The sequence below is a fragment of the Quercus robur genome, chromosome 6 (assembly GCF_932294415.1).
Source record: "Quercus robur chromosome 6, dhQueRobu3.1, whole genome shotgun sequence".
NCBI lineage: Eukaryota > Viridiplantae > Streptophyta > Magnoliopsida > Fagales > Fagaceae > Quercus > Quercus robur.
Window position 1 is genome coordinate 5,223,799 of NC_065539.1, and position 13,839 is coordinate 5,237,637.

Here is a 13,839-nt window from a genome sequence, read left to right on the forward strand (position 1 = left end):
ATTATAACTAATTAATGTTGTGGAAGCTACAAGAAAACAAACACGCTGCTTTCTAAATGGAAAAAGAAACACGTTAACTTCTGAATGAAAACCTCGAATCCATGGGAGGTTTCGTGAATCCACAAGGTGATAGGGTTCTGGAATCCATTAGAGAAAAATTGACAAAGTTTGTATTTTTTTATAAATCTGAAAAACTAAACTATCTTGGAGGTTACAATATGTTTAAATAGTAAAAAATAGACCCTATGGCGGCTAGGAAAACACCCAAAAACCCTTGTGCACACCCAAAATATGGCCAATGGGCTTGACTTATACTTGGGCTTACAACCTATTTGTATTGTGAGATTTGGGTTTCCTATTATAGGTAGTCCTTTGCCCGGAGACCCAGTTACACTCACACTTGTCTTTACGAATTCCTCTCTTCCTCTCACAAGGTCGCTCCCTTCACTCTTGGTGTGGCTCCCTCCTTTTTTCTCTTTTTCTCTCCAGCCTCCCCCCCCCCCTCCCTATTTCTCACTCTATTCCCCTATTTATAACTCAAGATGAATTGAGGTGTTATGATTATTCTTGGTTATTAGTGGGAATGGGGGTCCAATTCCATCATTTCTAAGTGGATGTTCCATTGGGAGTGGTGGTAATGGCATTGGAATTGGTTCCCACCTCCAAAAGGTTGTTCGGCAGCGATATTCTCCAAGGCAATATTAGGCAGTCGAGACATGGTCATTCCGAGCAATCACATTCCCGTCCAAGTTGCAGTTGATTGGGAGAGGCCGGACTGGGCCTCAAAGTGTATCTAGGTCGAGATTATAGGTCCAATGGGCATTGGGTCAGGCATCGTGGCACGAGGTTAGGACCCATGGCCTAGCAGGACTGGGGCCTGGGGTTCTACCTCGTACAAGGGGTTGGGGTTATGGACCGTACCACAGGGCTGGGGCGCAAGGCCCAAAGGGCCTGAGGACCCCGTATCGTACAACCATAATTCACGCTAATCACGTAATTAGGTGGCAAAATTGTGATTTTTGCCAAAATAGCAAAAATTATATAATTGCGAAAATTGAAAATACTGTCTCTAAGAGACGTCTCAAAACAGTCAGGACCTTACTCCGATTTTTAAACTAAAAGTTATTAAAGAAAAACAAATATTACTAAAAATTACAAAAACACTATTTTTGAGGCCTTAATGAAGGAATTCGTTTAAATTTAGGCAACCCTCTAGTCTCGAGTTTGGATCAGAGTACCGTTATCTTTCAACCTGCCAAATTTCATGCAATTCTAACATCGTCGCCCTAATGGCCTCTATTAGCACCCCCTTAATCTCGCGTCGTGACTTCTGGCGCCCTTGCTACTCCAAGAAGGCTTGTGCTGTATATTCTACATCACTGACACACAAATACACACAATGTGTGTGGGGAATTGGGTTGAAAAAACTATCAAATAGAATTTGACCCACCATGAGTTAAAAAAATAAAAAGAAACAAATCCAATCCAACCCATTAACCAATGAAAAGCCAACTTGAGGCATTGAATTGGGTTATATTAGATTGGTTTTATTGAATTGGTGGGTTGGATGCACCACCCTAACAACTAGAGACTTTAGTATATTTGGTGCTTAGTTGCAGAAGCTTTATATATATATATATATATATATATATATATATTTTTTTTTTTTTTTTTTTTTTTGAGAATCAGTTTAGCATAGTTTTATTCCACAGAGGATAAATCAACTCCAAGGAAAATGGCTTTTTTAATTTTTTGGGTCGATAATGTGAAAGTTGAAATCTTGATTAATGTAATCAACCTAGTCTTAATTATTTCCATGCGTTCTCTCAATCTTCAGGCAGTGGCCACGTATATGCAATTGCTGACGGGTGGAGTCAATGACTTAGGTAGCTCTAGTGACTAGTGAGTACTGGCGTGTCAATTTTGTACTGCAGAATTGGAAATGCCTTTATTCTTAGATAAGCTACTTTTTCTGCTATGACCATTTTCATTGAGAGAGTCTTATTTGGCGCATACTCTTAAAAACATGTATTCTGTTATTTGAAAATATGGGTAGAAATACATATAGGTAATAAGTGAAAAAGTATGTGAAAATACGTATAATATTTTTTTAAAACTGAAAATATGTGTTTGAGTGGGTATACCAAATGGGGCTACAAATTTTAGCATTTAACATCTCAAAACACTACTTTAACATCTCATTTTACAGTATACCAAACATCAAAAGTTTTATTTTTTTTTTACAACTTCATTTAAATATTTTTATTTTTATTCTCACTATATTTCTTTCTCTCTCTATTCTTATTCATGTCTCTCTCTTTCTCTGAAGAAATCCACCACTTTCTTCTCAATCCAAGCAAACCACAACCACAACCACAGCCACAGCCACAACTAAGACTAGCCACTGCCAGCCACCACCACCAAAAAAAAAAAAAAAAAAAAAAATCACTAGCCAGTAGCCACCACAATCCCCAACCACCAAAATCACAAAACCCAAACTTACAACCTCATCACCACCAACAAGCAGAAAAAGAAAAACAACCCACCAAAATCACAAACCCAAACCCACAGCCTCATCATCACCAACAATCTGAAAAAGATAAAGAAAAACAACCTACCAAAATCACAAACCCAAACCCACTTCCGCTGAGAAACACCATCGAGACCCATCGAGCAACCCAGCAACCTAGCAACCAAGACCCATCAAAACCATCGCCAAGGCACCATTGATACAAAACAACCAAGACCCACATCACCACCGTGGCAACCACCATTAGAATCACAAGTTACCTCCAAAAAAAAAAAAAACCATAAAACTTCAGCACCACCACTATCACTGTGATTTTTCAGTTGTTGATGCCGATGAAAGAAGAAAAGAGAGAAGAAGTAAGACCGGTGAGAGAAAAAGAAAGAAGAAAAGAGAGAAGAAGTCAAACCTGTGAGAGAAAAAGAAAGAAGAGAATAGTGTGAGAGATCAGACTTGTAAGGAATAAAAAAATATTTTTTTTGTTTACAATCCAGTTATAGTGAGCTATTATCAATGACAGCTCATTGTAGCTGAATGCTAAAATATTTAGCATTTAACATCTTTATTGTAGGTATGTTTTTATGATTTGAGGTGTTAAAAATTCTAAAAAATAACATTTAGCATTTTTAACACCTTTGATGAGAATGCTCTAAAAGTATTCACATCCGTAATCTTCATACTATTTTATTTTACCATCTCAAAATCTATTTTATCAATTATATTATACAGTTTTACAACACACCTAACATCCCAAACTCTATTTTTTTCCCAGTTTATTTAAATTTACTTTTTTATTCTTTTTTTTTTTTTTACTATTTTACTCTCTCTTCCTTTTCCTCTCTTTCTCCCTCCACCTCTAGCACCAGCCACAACAAAGAAAAAAAAAACATAGCCACCACACCACCACCATGCCACCCGCCAACACATTGCCACCCCACATATCCCAGCACCAACCACTAGACCATCAAACCAAAACCAAAACCACATTAACAAAAAACCATCAAACCATTAGTTCGAACCAAACCAAAACTCCACATATCCCAACCTGTTTAAAAAAAATCGTCATCAAAGCCATCAACGGAGCCACCAACGAAGCCACACACAGCACCCAAACCCACGTCACCACCTAACCCATGATACACTGATCCCCCTATCCAAACCCATCACCTGACCTACAACTCCAAACCCACCACATGACCCACGACCCACACTGCCCACCAATCCAAACCCACGCCACCACCTAACCCATGATACACCGATCCACCGATCCACCTATCCAAACCAATCACCTGACCCACAACTCCAAAACCACCACCTGACCCACGACCCACACAGCTCATCGATCCAAACCCACATCACCATGATCTCCGATCTCCGTCGATCCACGCCGTGACCACTTTGAATCCAACCCAACTCCGATGCAAGTTTTGATCGAGAGAGAGAAGTGAGATAAGAGAGGGAGGAGCTCAGAGAGAGAGAGTAGATGAGAGACAGAAGTGAGAGTGATAGAAAACAAAAGGTGAAAAAGAATAAAATATAATTTTTTGATTTAGAATTGTGCTACAGTGCCATCATACATTTAGGATGGCACTGTATCACAATTGCAGATATTTTTGCAATTCCAAAATTTTGTAAGACCGGGTAATGGGTTATTTTTTTGCCTTGATGCTAAAATATACCAACATATGGCATATAGGAGACCAAATGTGAATGCTCTAATGCCACCGATGGAATGCTTTGGTACCCTTTTTCTAATTGAAGTTTTCGGTTTTTTTTTTTTAAGAAAATTTAATTTTTCAATTTGGTTATTAAAAACAATTGATAACAACTTTTTTTAATAGAAATTGATAACAATTTGTTGTACTTGGTTGCTAATTAAATATTTACTTAAATATGGTATACAAATCACTTCTTATTAATGCATATATATATATATAAAGATGAATGTATAATTTTTGTGATTATTTAACATACAAAGTTATTAGCAATGTGTATTTTTTTTTTCCAAAAAATGGAAGATCTTACGATCCACGATCCGATCTTATGATCCATAATCCCATCTACCTCCCACAATTCTACATAGGATCTCAATTTTGACAACCTTGACCTTAAGTATCATTGTTTTAGCATTAAAGAATCTAATATGTGTTGACACCCCACTTTACAACATACATTTAGCTTCATATGGGGGTTAAATGATCCTTTAACATCTCAAGGGTAAAATCATAATTTTAATTGTTGGTCTTCTAAATTATCTTTGTAAAATATATTTTGAAATCTTAACAATCAAAACGATATGACTGGATCAAAAGTTGCGGCCAAATCAAGTTTTTACAGTTGATAGACATCCCTACCATTAGAACAATGACTTATGATTATGGTTAGCTAATTGTGATTGGTCTTTTAAAGGATAATAATTAATTAATAAGGTGTCATAATAATATTTGTAGGGTCTCGTTTTTCAGCCCAATACCACACGGTGGGTGGGATCTTGGACCAGCGGGCCCAATACAATGAATTTGTAGAGAGTGGGCTAAAAGACTTGACCTTGGTGAACGAACAGTCGTTAGTCATGGTGTTCATGATGATCGTACAGAGGAGAACTAAGCTTATCCAAAAAGATTTTCTCCTCGGCACGGCCTGGGTGGCTCCGGTTCTTGGACCTGGTCCCCCTTTCCTTTCTGGACTGCTTCTTCCTCCTTTTATATTAGTTTTTTTCCTTTCACGAACGTTCACGTGTAGGTTCAGCTTTATAGGGCTGATATTTGTCCCATCAACCCATACCCAAAATGGTTGGGGGTGGTTGTAAAAGCTAAAAAGTATGATTCTGTCATGTGCAGAGTACTTAATTGCAATAATGGCAGTCTTTCCCTTGTTCTTTATCGTTTTAGTACTTTTCTTGTTCAGCGAAATGACCCGAAATGTCATCACCAAGACCGAGTTGCTCCCTTTGCCCCCGGCTACATTTATGGCCGAGGAGGGTCCTTCCCATGACCGAGGAGGATCCTTCCCATGGCCAAGGGGTGGGCCTTCCTTGGATCGGGCCCTGGGCCCAGCGCAGACATTGACATGGGCTTCCCGGCTTCATACCCCCCCACAATATTGGTTTTGGCTTAGGAGAAGGGTGTTCTATTGCACATGGGATTATGATAATCTTATTTTCTAAAATAAGTGCTTAGTTAAAATAAATTATTTTATAAATATTCATTATTCTTTTTTTTTGGAGAAAATATTCATTATTCTTAGCTGGTCCCAAATGGTTAAATTTTAAGTTCAAAATTCGGATTGAATTTTAAAAAAAGAAAAAAAAAAGAAAAAAGAAAAAAGAAAAAAAACCCAACTTACCATGACACCATTACAAACATTCAGAATCACAAGTTTCAGGTTCACATTGCAGGTCATTTTGGACATAATACATATCGAAATTAGCTCAAGCACAATTTTGGCGAAGTTGTAGAATTTTGAATTATCTTTCAAATGACACTAATTTCATATCAATTTGAAATTTTTGGAAAAAAAAAATTATGGTCAAAATATTAACAAATGCTCAACGATTTATCTTTTAGATATGATAGAATTTTAACTTATGATGTTGCTCTATTATGATCGCTCTTTATCATCAAATCATAACACTAATTGGTTTTTAATATAGGTAGGGTTTGAAACTTAGCTCTCCTATTCGAAAACAATAAACTTTACTAGTTGAGTTAGCTGCAACTCACTTAAATATTAACACTTCGATTAGTGTATTTGTCAACTATTTAGTATATTTTATTGGCTTTAGTGTAAGCATTTCATTGTAATTATTCCTTACAATGGCCTCCCTCTTTTTTATAAACTTTTCTTTTTGTTGATAAACTGCACAATGGCCTCCCTCAAGCCAACATCAGCCCAAAATCAGTGAACAAATCAAGCCCAAATGAACCCACCAAAATATCAGAAAGTTTAAAGTTTAAACACTAAAAACGACATTCTTTAAGCCTTTGCTGGACTTGGACTGTATAATTCTGAACATCAGCCCAAATAAATGGACATATCAAGCCCAAATGAACCCACCAAAATATCAGAAAGTTTATAACTTTTTTTTTTTTTTGGATGGGATCAGAAAGTTTATAACTTAAACAATAAAAACAACATTCTTTTAAGTTTTACTTTATGAAATTTTATTCTAACCTACTACTCTAATAATGTACGGGTGTATGAAATTTTTTCTAAAAACTTGTTTACTCTAAAATTTGAGTTCCTACCTTCACACACAGTACAAACATTTATTTAGTTATGAAATGACATATAATACAGTGCGAGTGGTCAAACTCAACAACATTAATCAGACAGCTCACCGAGACATACGCCACCACTACCTGACACAGCGAGAGCGATCATTGTGAAATCTGTGTTCTCCCTTTCTTTCCAGTGTTGATCCCATCACATCTCCGCACCATCCTAACCAATCCCTTCATGCCACATAACCCAACAAAAATAACTTTTCACAAACGTGGCAAGTATCCATTGCTTAACTTATAGTAGTGCCCTAAACTGAAATGTACTATAATATAAAGTATAAACAAAGCCAAATATTTAAATACACAAAAAAATCAGCAAAATCGTGTCGCTTGTTCATTTTAATCAAAATCAATCTCACTTTACCTCTCACAGTTCTCACACACAAACCAAAAAACTTAAAGCCTTTCCTCACCGATCTCTGAACTACCATAAAGTACAGAGTAACCAAAAAAGCGCTCGGAGATTCATAGCTCTCTCTGAAAATGGCTAGCGGTGGAGGTGGAGGTGGAGGAGCAGGATATGGAGATTCGAACCAGAAGATAGACTATGTGTTCAAGGTGGTGCTGATAGGTGACTCGGCGGTCGGGAAGTCTCAGATACTGGCTCGGTTCGCACGCAACGAGTTCAGTTTGGACTCCAAAGCCACCATCGGCGTCGAGTTCCAGACTCGCACTCTTGTCATTGAGCACAAGAGTGTCAAGGCTCAGATCTGGGACACGGCTGGTCAAGAACGGTACCTTCTAGTCTAGAAACTTATACTGCTTTTGCTTGATTCGTAGGGTTTTGATTTTCTTTTTTTTTAGTTCACTTTAGAGTTAGATCGATCTTGCATTTGATAAAAATAATGTTAATGGATTTGTTTTGTTTAGTTTTGTTTAGTTTAGCTTTGGTTGAATCGCTTGTTTTTGTTTGTTTGTTGAGGTTTACTGATTTTGTTATCGTCGTATCTATTTTCATGCGCAGTTTTCGAAGTTCAAACCCAAGTCCAAATTTATCTCTGTAACTGATTTTTATTACTGATATATATATATATTCCATGGTTATGATTTTATTTTATTTTTATTTGTTGCTGATATTATAATTTTTGGAAGAACAAAACAAATGGGACTAAAATTTGGATTTAATATGAAGGACGAAGAGTATAATTTGAATATTATTTCCAATCTAGTCCGTTTTAGAGTTTCTTAACGCTTTTGAATGTGTATACTATCATGAGGTTTATTTCAATTTTAGTAAGTATAATTGTAGATATTGATTATAATTTGCAAATCATTATATATTTTCAAAATAAAAGAATGGATTAGGATCGTTTAGACTCTTTATGGTTACTCGTAGAGTTTCTAAAATCTTATCCATCCATTTTGAAATGAATGGATTGAATTTTACCACATCATGAGTAGTTAAATAGACATTGAGCATCGGCATTTTGATATCTATTTAAATTTTGATTATATGGTAAAATCCAATTTCAAAATGGATGGAAAGGATTTTAAGAAATCCATGGTAGAGTTACACTAAGAACTCTACAGGGTCTTAATCCAAAAAAAAAAAAAAGACGAAAGGTAATAGGAAGTTTGGAGTTGTTGAAATTTCTTGTCATTGTTTGGTTATGTAGCCATGTCGGTGTGGGTTGATTTTATAGATCAATTGTATGATTACACTTATCAATTGTATTAGGCTCCTATAGATATTTGGAAATGGACCCAGCATCACATGACTGACATGTTGAATGTTTATGAAGATTGATATTTTATTTGCAGACAAGTTCTTTGTCTTACCAGTATAAATGATTACTCAATTATTAATGACGTGTCAAAATTCAATCCACTAATTTCAAAATGAATGGATATAGGCATATAGCTTTGTATTCTAAGAGTGAATTGTAGGAAAATGTTGAAATGTTACTGGACTAGATATAGCTTTGTATTCTACTTGATGAGAGAGAGCCTGTGCAAACCTTTTTGCCAATTTTTAAGTCTCATCTAAGTGTTGCCTGAATCACATTGTATTATCCGTGAAGTTATTTTAAAGAAATGTTGATTTAGTGCAAGTAATAATCATCTGATCAAGTTTTTTGGTGGATTGAGCAGATACAGAGCAGTTACAAGTGCATATTACAGGGGTGCTGTTGGGGCAATGCTGGTTTACGACATAACCAAACGCCAGACTTTTGATCACATACCTCGTTGGCTGGAAGAGCTGCGTAACCATGCGGACAAGAACATTGTCATCATTCTGATAGGGAACAAAACTGATCTCGAGAATCAGCGTGCAGTTCCCACAGAGGATGCCAAAGAATTTGCTCAGAAGGAAGGACTGTTTTTCTTGGAGACCTCGGCACTGGAAGCAACGAACGTTGAAACCGCCTTTTTGACTGTGTTGACAGAGATCTTCAACATTGTGAACAAGAAGAACCTAGTTGCTGATGAAAATCAAGGTAACGGGAACCCTGCATCTCTGGCTGGCAAGAAGATCCTTATCCCTGGTCCTGCACAAGTGATCCCAGCTAAGAGCAACATGTGCTGTAGATCATCATGATTTGATTGAATTGAGGTTTAAAAAGAGGGGAATCTTGGTTCTGTGTTACTCATAGCAATTCTTTTAGGTGTGTGATGTGTTTCCTTTGTATATCTTTCAATGCTTAAGTTTAGTTTGCAGGAGGAAGCCAATTATATTCATGTTTTGAAATGGGAGAAAGAACTAAAGATGAAGCTAAGTTGCAGATTGCTTGTTACGTATTTGATGTCTCAAAACTTAAGTTAACACTCTCTTTCAATCAATTTCACAATTCACAATTATTGTAAAATTTATGAATGCCTTTGAGAAAATTGCTAGTGTCTTGCACTCTTGATAAAGGCCATGCTTAGGGTTAAATACTTAAATGCAAACACGAGCACAGCTACGTATCCTATTGCCGTTAAGGTGTGTGTCTATATGGATGGTTTGTTTGGATAGGTGTTTTCTGTTGGCTTGTTTATCTAATTCCTCTATTGAGAGGATTTCAAATCTTTGTTTAAAGGAGTTGAATAGATTAATAAATATGTAGCTTTATTTCTATATACATTTTAAGTAATAGTATGGGGTTTCAAATCTTAGATGTCTTTGTTGAAAACACTAGAAAATATCACTTGACTTAAGTGTATTTGAAAAAGACATTTAAAGGTCATTTGTAAAATAATCTTTTAAATATATATATATATATATATATATATATATATTATTATTTTTGTTTTTAGATTTGGCTGTTGTTATGAAATTTATGAGTGGATTTGAAATTTATTTATATATGGATTTCAAATGATCAGAAGTAGAAGTAATTTCAAATCCTTCAAATCCATAATTTCAGGGGCTTTTTTTTTAGCAAAATTTCAAATCCATAATATCAGGGGCGTTTGTTTGAGCAAAATTTCAAAACTCGAATCATCATTTGTATATTGAATTACTCCGTATATTACAATTTAATACTTAAAATTGTTCTTCAAATTCATTGTTTTTAAATCCTCCTATCCAAGCAGAACCATTCAGTCGGACTCGAAATCTATATTGGCAATTTGATACACACATCATGCTTGATGATTTAGCGTTACAATTGATGTCCAACTTTTTTTGGTCTACACAATAGTCAATACATGTTTTGCCACACGGATTTATTTAATAGATCATATTCTCATTTTCGAATGTATTGTGTTTTATTGAAACTAGTCAAAGACTCATGCAATGTGTAGGAATAAATAATTATTTTGTATTGTAATATAATGTATAATTTTTTCTCTAAAATTTGTTGAAGATAATTTGTTCTCCCTAACAATTAAAAATATGAGCCCTAAAAATGCAATAAAAATGATAAATATTCAAAAGTCTGATTCAGTCCACATTGTTTTATTCGGTCCATTCTATCATCTTCAGTCCAATTTAGTTCATTATGTCCACTAAAGTTCTATTCGCTCCACTTCGGCCTTATTTAGTCCACTTCGGTCCACATTGGCTCTATTCGATCCACATTGATCCTATTCTTTCCATTTCAATTCTATTCTGTCTACATTGGTCCTATTCAGTCTATTCCATCAACTTTGGTCATATTCGGTCCACTTTGGTCTTATTTCGTCCATTCTGTCTACTTTGGTTCTATTTGGACCTATTCGGTCCATGCTATCCACTTTAGTCCACTTCAGTCCTATTCAGACTATTTGGTCCAATTTAGTCCTAATCAGTCCATTTTTTCCACTTTGGTTCTATCCGGTCCGTTTCGTCTACTTCGGTCCTATTCAGTCTAAATTGGTCTTAATTGGTCAACTTCGGTCTTATTCGATCCAATTTGGTCCCGTTCGGTCCATTCTGTCTACTTTGGTTCTAATCTGTCCATTAGTTTTTATTTGGTCTACTTTGCTCCTATTTGGTCTCCTTCAGTCTTATTCGGTCCATTTTTGTCTTATTCGGTCTACCTTGTTCCCATTCGGTCTTATTCTGTCCCTTCCGTCCACTTTGGTCCAATTCGGTCTATTCGGACCACTTCGGTCCATTTTGGTCCACTTCGATTTATTTTTGTGCACTTACTGACTTACATGATAGGCAAAAACATGTTTGGGTTGAAAGCACAATTCTAAATCCAAATTTATTAAAAATATATATAAATCTCAAACTCGTGATATCTAAAATCTTAAACATAACATTTATTGTTACTACGTTTTTAGGACAGTTATTCATTTGTTATAATGTCATCTATATATATATATATATATATATATATATAATCACTAAGCCTTTGAGCTTTGATGACTGGGTCTTCGATCTGTTCTATGAGATCTAAAAGGAGCACTTCTTGCTTAGAAAGAACAGTGATAGTCTTGTTCCTACAACAACTATCTTTGCATGCTATAGGTTCATCTGGGCCACTAGAGGAGCTAGAGGAAACTCTAGAGGGTTCAGAGGATGACCTATATAACTGGTGCTTCTCTTGCTCACTAGAACTATTGGGAGACTCACTATCGAAGCGATCAAGTTCTAAGAGTTTGAAGATTTCTTCCTTACTGGCTTGGTCACTAACAAGGGTGTTGATAAGGGATTTGGCCTTAGCTTTACACTCTTTCTGGAAATGACCTCTTTTTCCACACTTAAAGCATTTTCCTGATGCTTTGGGTATGAACTTTCCTGTGGATTTGGACTTTCCTTTCTTATAGAAATCATCTGTTTTAAACTTCTGTTTTCTATAATACTTGGATGATGTCCTTTTCTTATGGAACTTCTCAAAGGATTCTTTTCCTCTGTACTTGGATTTTCTTTTGGGAATGACTGAAGGTAAGCCATACTGTGTACAGAAATTTCCTACTTCATACTTGGCTTTACTCTTGCTGGCTTAGCTTTGGATTTTCAAGTCTCTGCACATCTTCATTCCTTCACTCCAGATCGTGCTAGAGATGTCTCCATAGGTTAAGTTATCATAATCTATGACACCTGAGAGGCTACAAAGGGTTTCTTTCACCTTTTCACTGAACAATGTGGGTAAGCCATTGATAAACTTCTCCTTCCAAAATGGAGAGTTACAATCACTTATGTGCATGACTTTGGTGGTGAACACATCTTCATACCATTTGTATTCTCCAAGGGTTTTACATCTAAGGTTACTCAACTGGTCGTAAATCCTAGATGTGATGTTGCTGGGTTTTCCTACGAAGTGTTTCATAATCGTATAGATCAGGGTATTAACTTCGTCAGGAACACCTCGTCCTATGTGTTCGTCAAAGATGGGGTTCTCATTCTCATCTTTTTGGACAGCATTCTTAATGTCTTCTTTAGACTCTTCTATGAGGCAGTTATTCCACCATTGCAGAAGTTTTCCTGTGAATCCTAAAATCATGAGCTCTATGACCTCTGTGTGTTGATGTCCATCATTTAGGTAGTTATTGGCTACCATGGTCATATGTTGAATCTTGTTTAGGATTTCTTGTTCTGATAAACCATCTATGTTCCATTCATTGAGTTTACTAGTGGATACTGTGAACTAACTATTCCGTTCCTCGAACTGGAGGTCAGGAGGTGTAGGTCTGGGATACCAATTCTTGGTTAGGCTGGTTGGGTTAACCTTGGGTTGGTAAAGCCTATTGACCTGCAAACCTCGAAATTGGTCTTCTAGATGTTCTATCTCCTTTTCAGTTTCCTGCTGAAAAGGATCTTCCATATCAGTTCTTAATGGTGATGGCTGTTTTTTACTAGTGTTGTCTTCTTCTTGGTCAACAACTGAGTCTTGCTTGGCTGTGTAACAAGGGATACTAACCTAGGATTGGGTTTTTACTCCTTGGAGCTCTGGTCCTAGGTCTCTCCTAGATCTGGGAAAGGGTGCTAGGTTTCTGAATGAGCTACACTGAGATGCAGGTCTATCTCTAAGAAGGATAGCTAGCTACCTGAAAGGTTGGTGTAGATCTATTGGGGATCTAGACCTGGGTTCATCATACTCTAAGGCTGTCCTAAACCTGGATTGGTCAAAGCTAAGCCTAACCGTACCATCGGCTAGTTGCTGGACAAAATCTAGGGGGTAAGTTACAGACAAAGGGGAAGGCCGACTGAGGCCATCTGATTGCGGAAATGTAAATTACAGGTTACAAGTGTGAAGACCATAACTATGGTGTTACAAGTGTAAACTGGGGTTGCCATTCTGTTTACAAGATTAGTATAAACTGGGGTTGCCATTCTGTTTACAAGATTAGGGGTTGTAAAGAGAAGGGAGGCTCTAAAGTAGTTGTCCAAACTAGACCTAAAATGAGACTTGCTAAAGAATGAGCCTGAGGGTTCCTTATATAGCTGGAGGAAGCCTTGGATTCTTCAAGAGATTGCTGAAAATCCGGAGAGTAAATTGCTTTTACTGAGGGTGAATTTCTTTTCCACCAAAAGCAAATAGTACTCTGAATGATTCTGTCGGGTATTGTTTGATGAATAGTAACTGTTACTGTTCATGGATAGTGACTTGTCCCCTTACTTTTCTGGATACTGTTCATGCACAGTGACTAGTGATGTGGATGAATAGTGATCTGTTT

General features: G+C 36.5%; 1 protein-coding gene across 1 annotated transcript; it reads left to right on the forward strand.

The window, feature by feature from the left end:
- The first annotated feature begins 7,120 nt into the window (after window positions 1–7,120).
- Window positions 7,121–9,609, forward strand: LOC126732419 (ras-related protein Rab11D). Its single transcript, XM_050435264.1, has 2 exons — window positions 7,121–7,544; window positions 8,902–9,609. Exons 1-2 carry the CDS (start codon window positions 7,294–7,296, stop codon window positions 9,347–9,349), a joined length of 699 nt encoding a protein of 232 aa, XP_050291221.1. The 5' UTR covers window positions 7,121–7,293; the 3' UTR covers window positions 9,350–9,609.
- The last annotated feature ends 4,230 nt before the right edge of the window (window positions 9,610–13,839 follow it).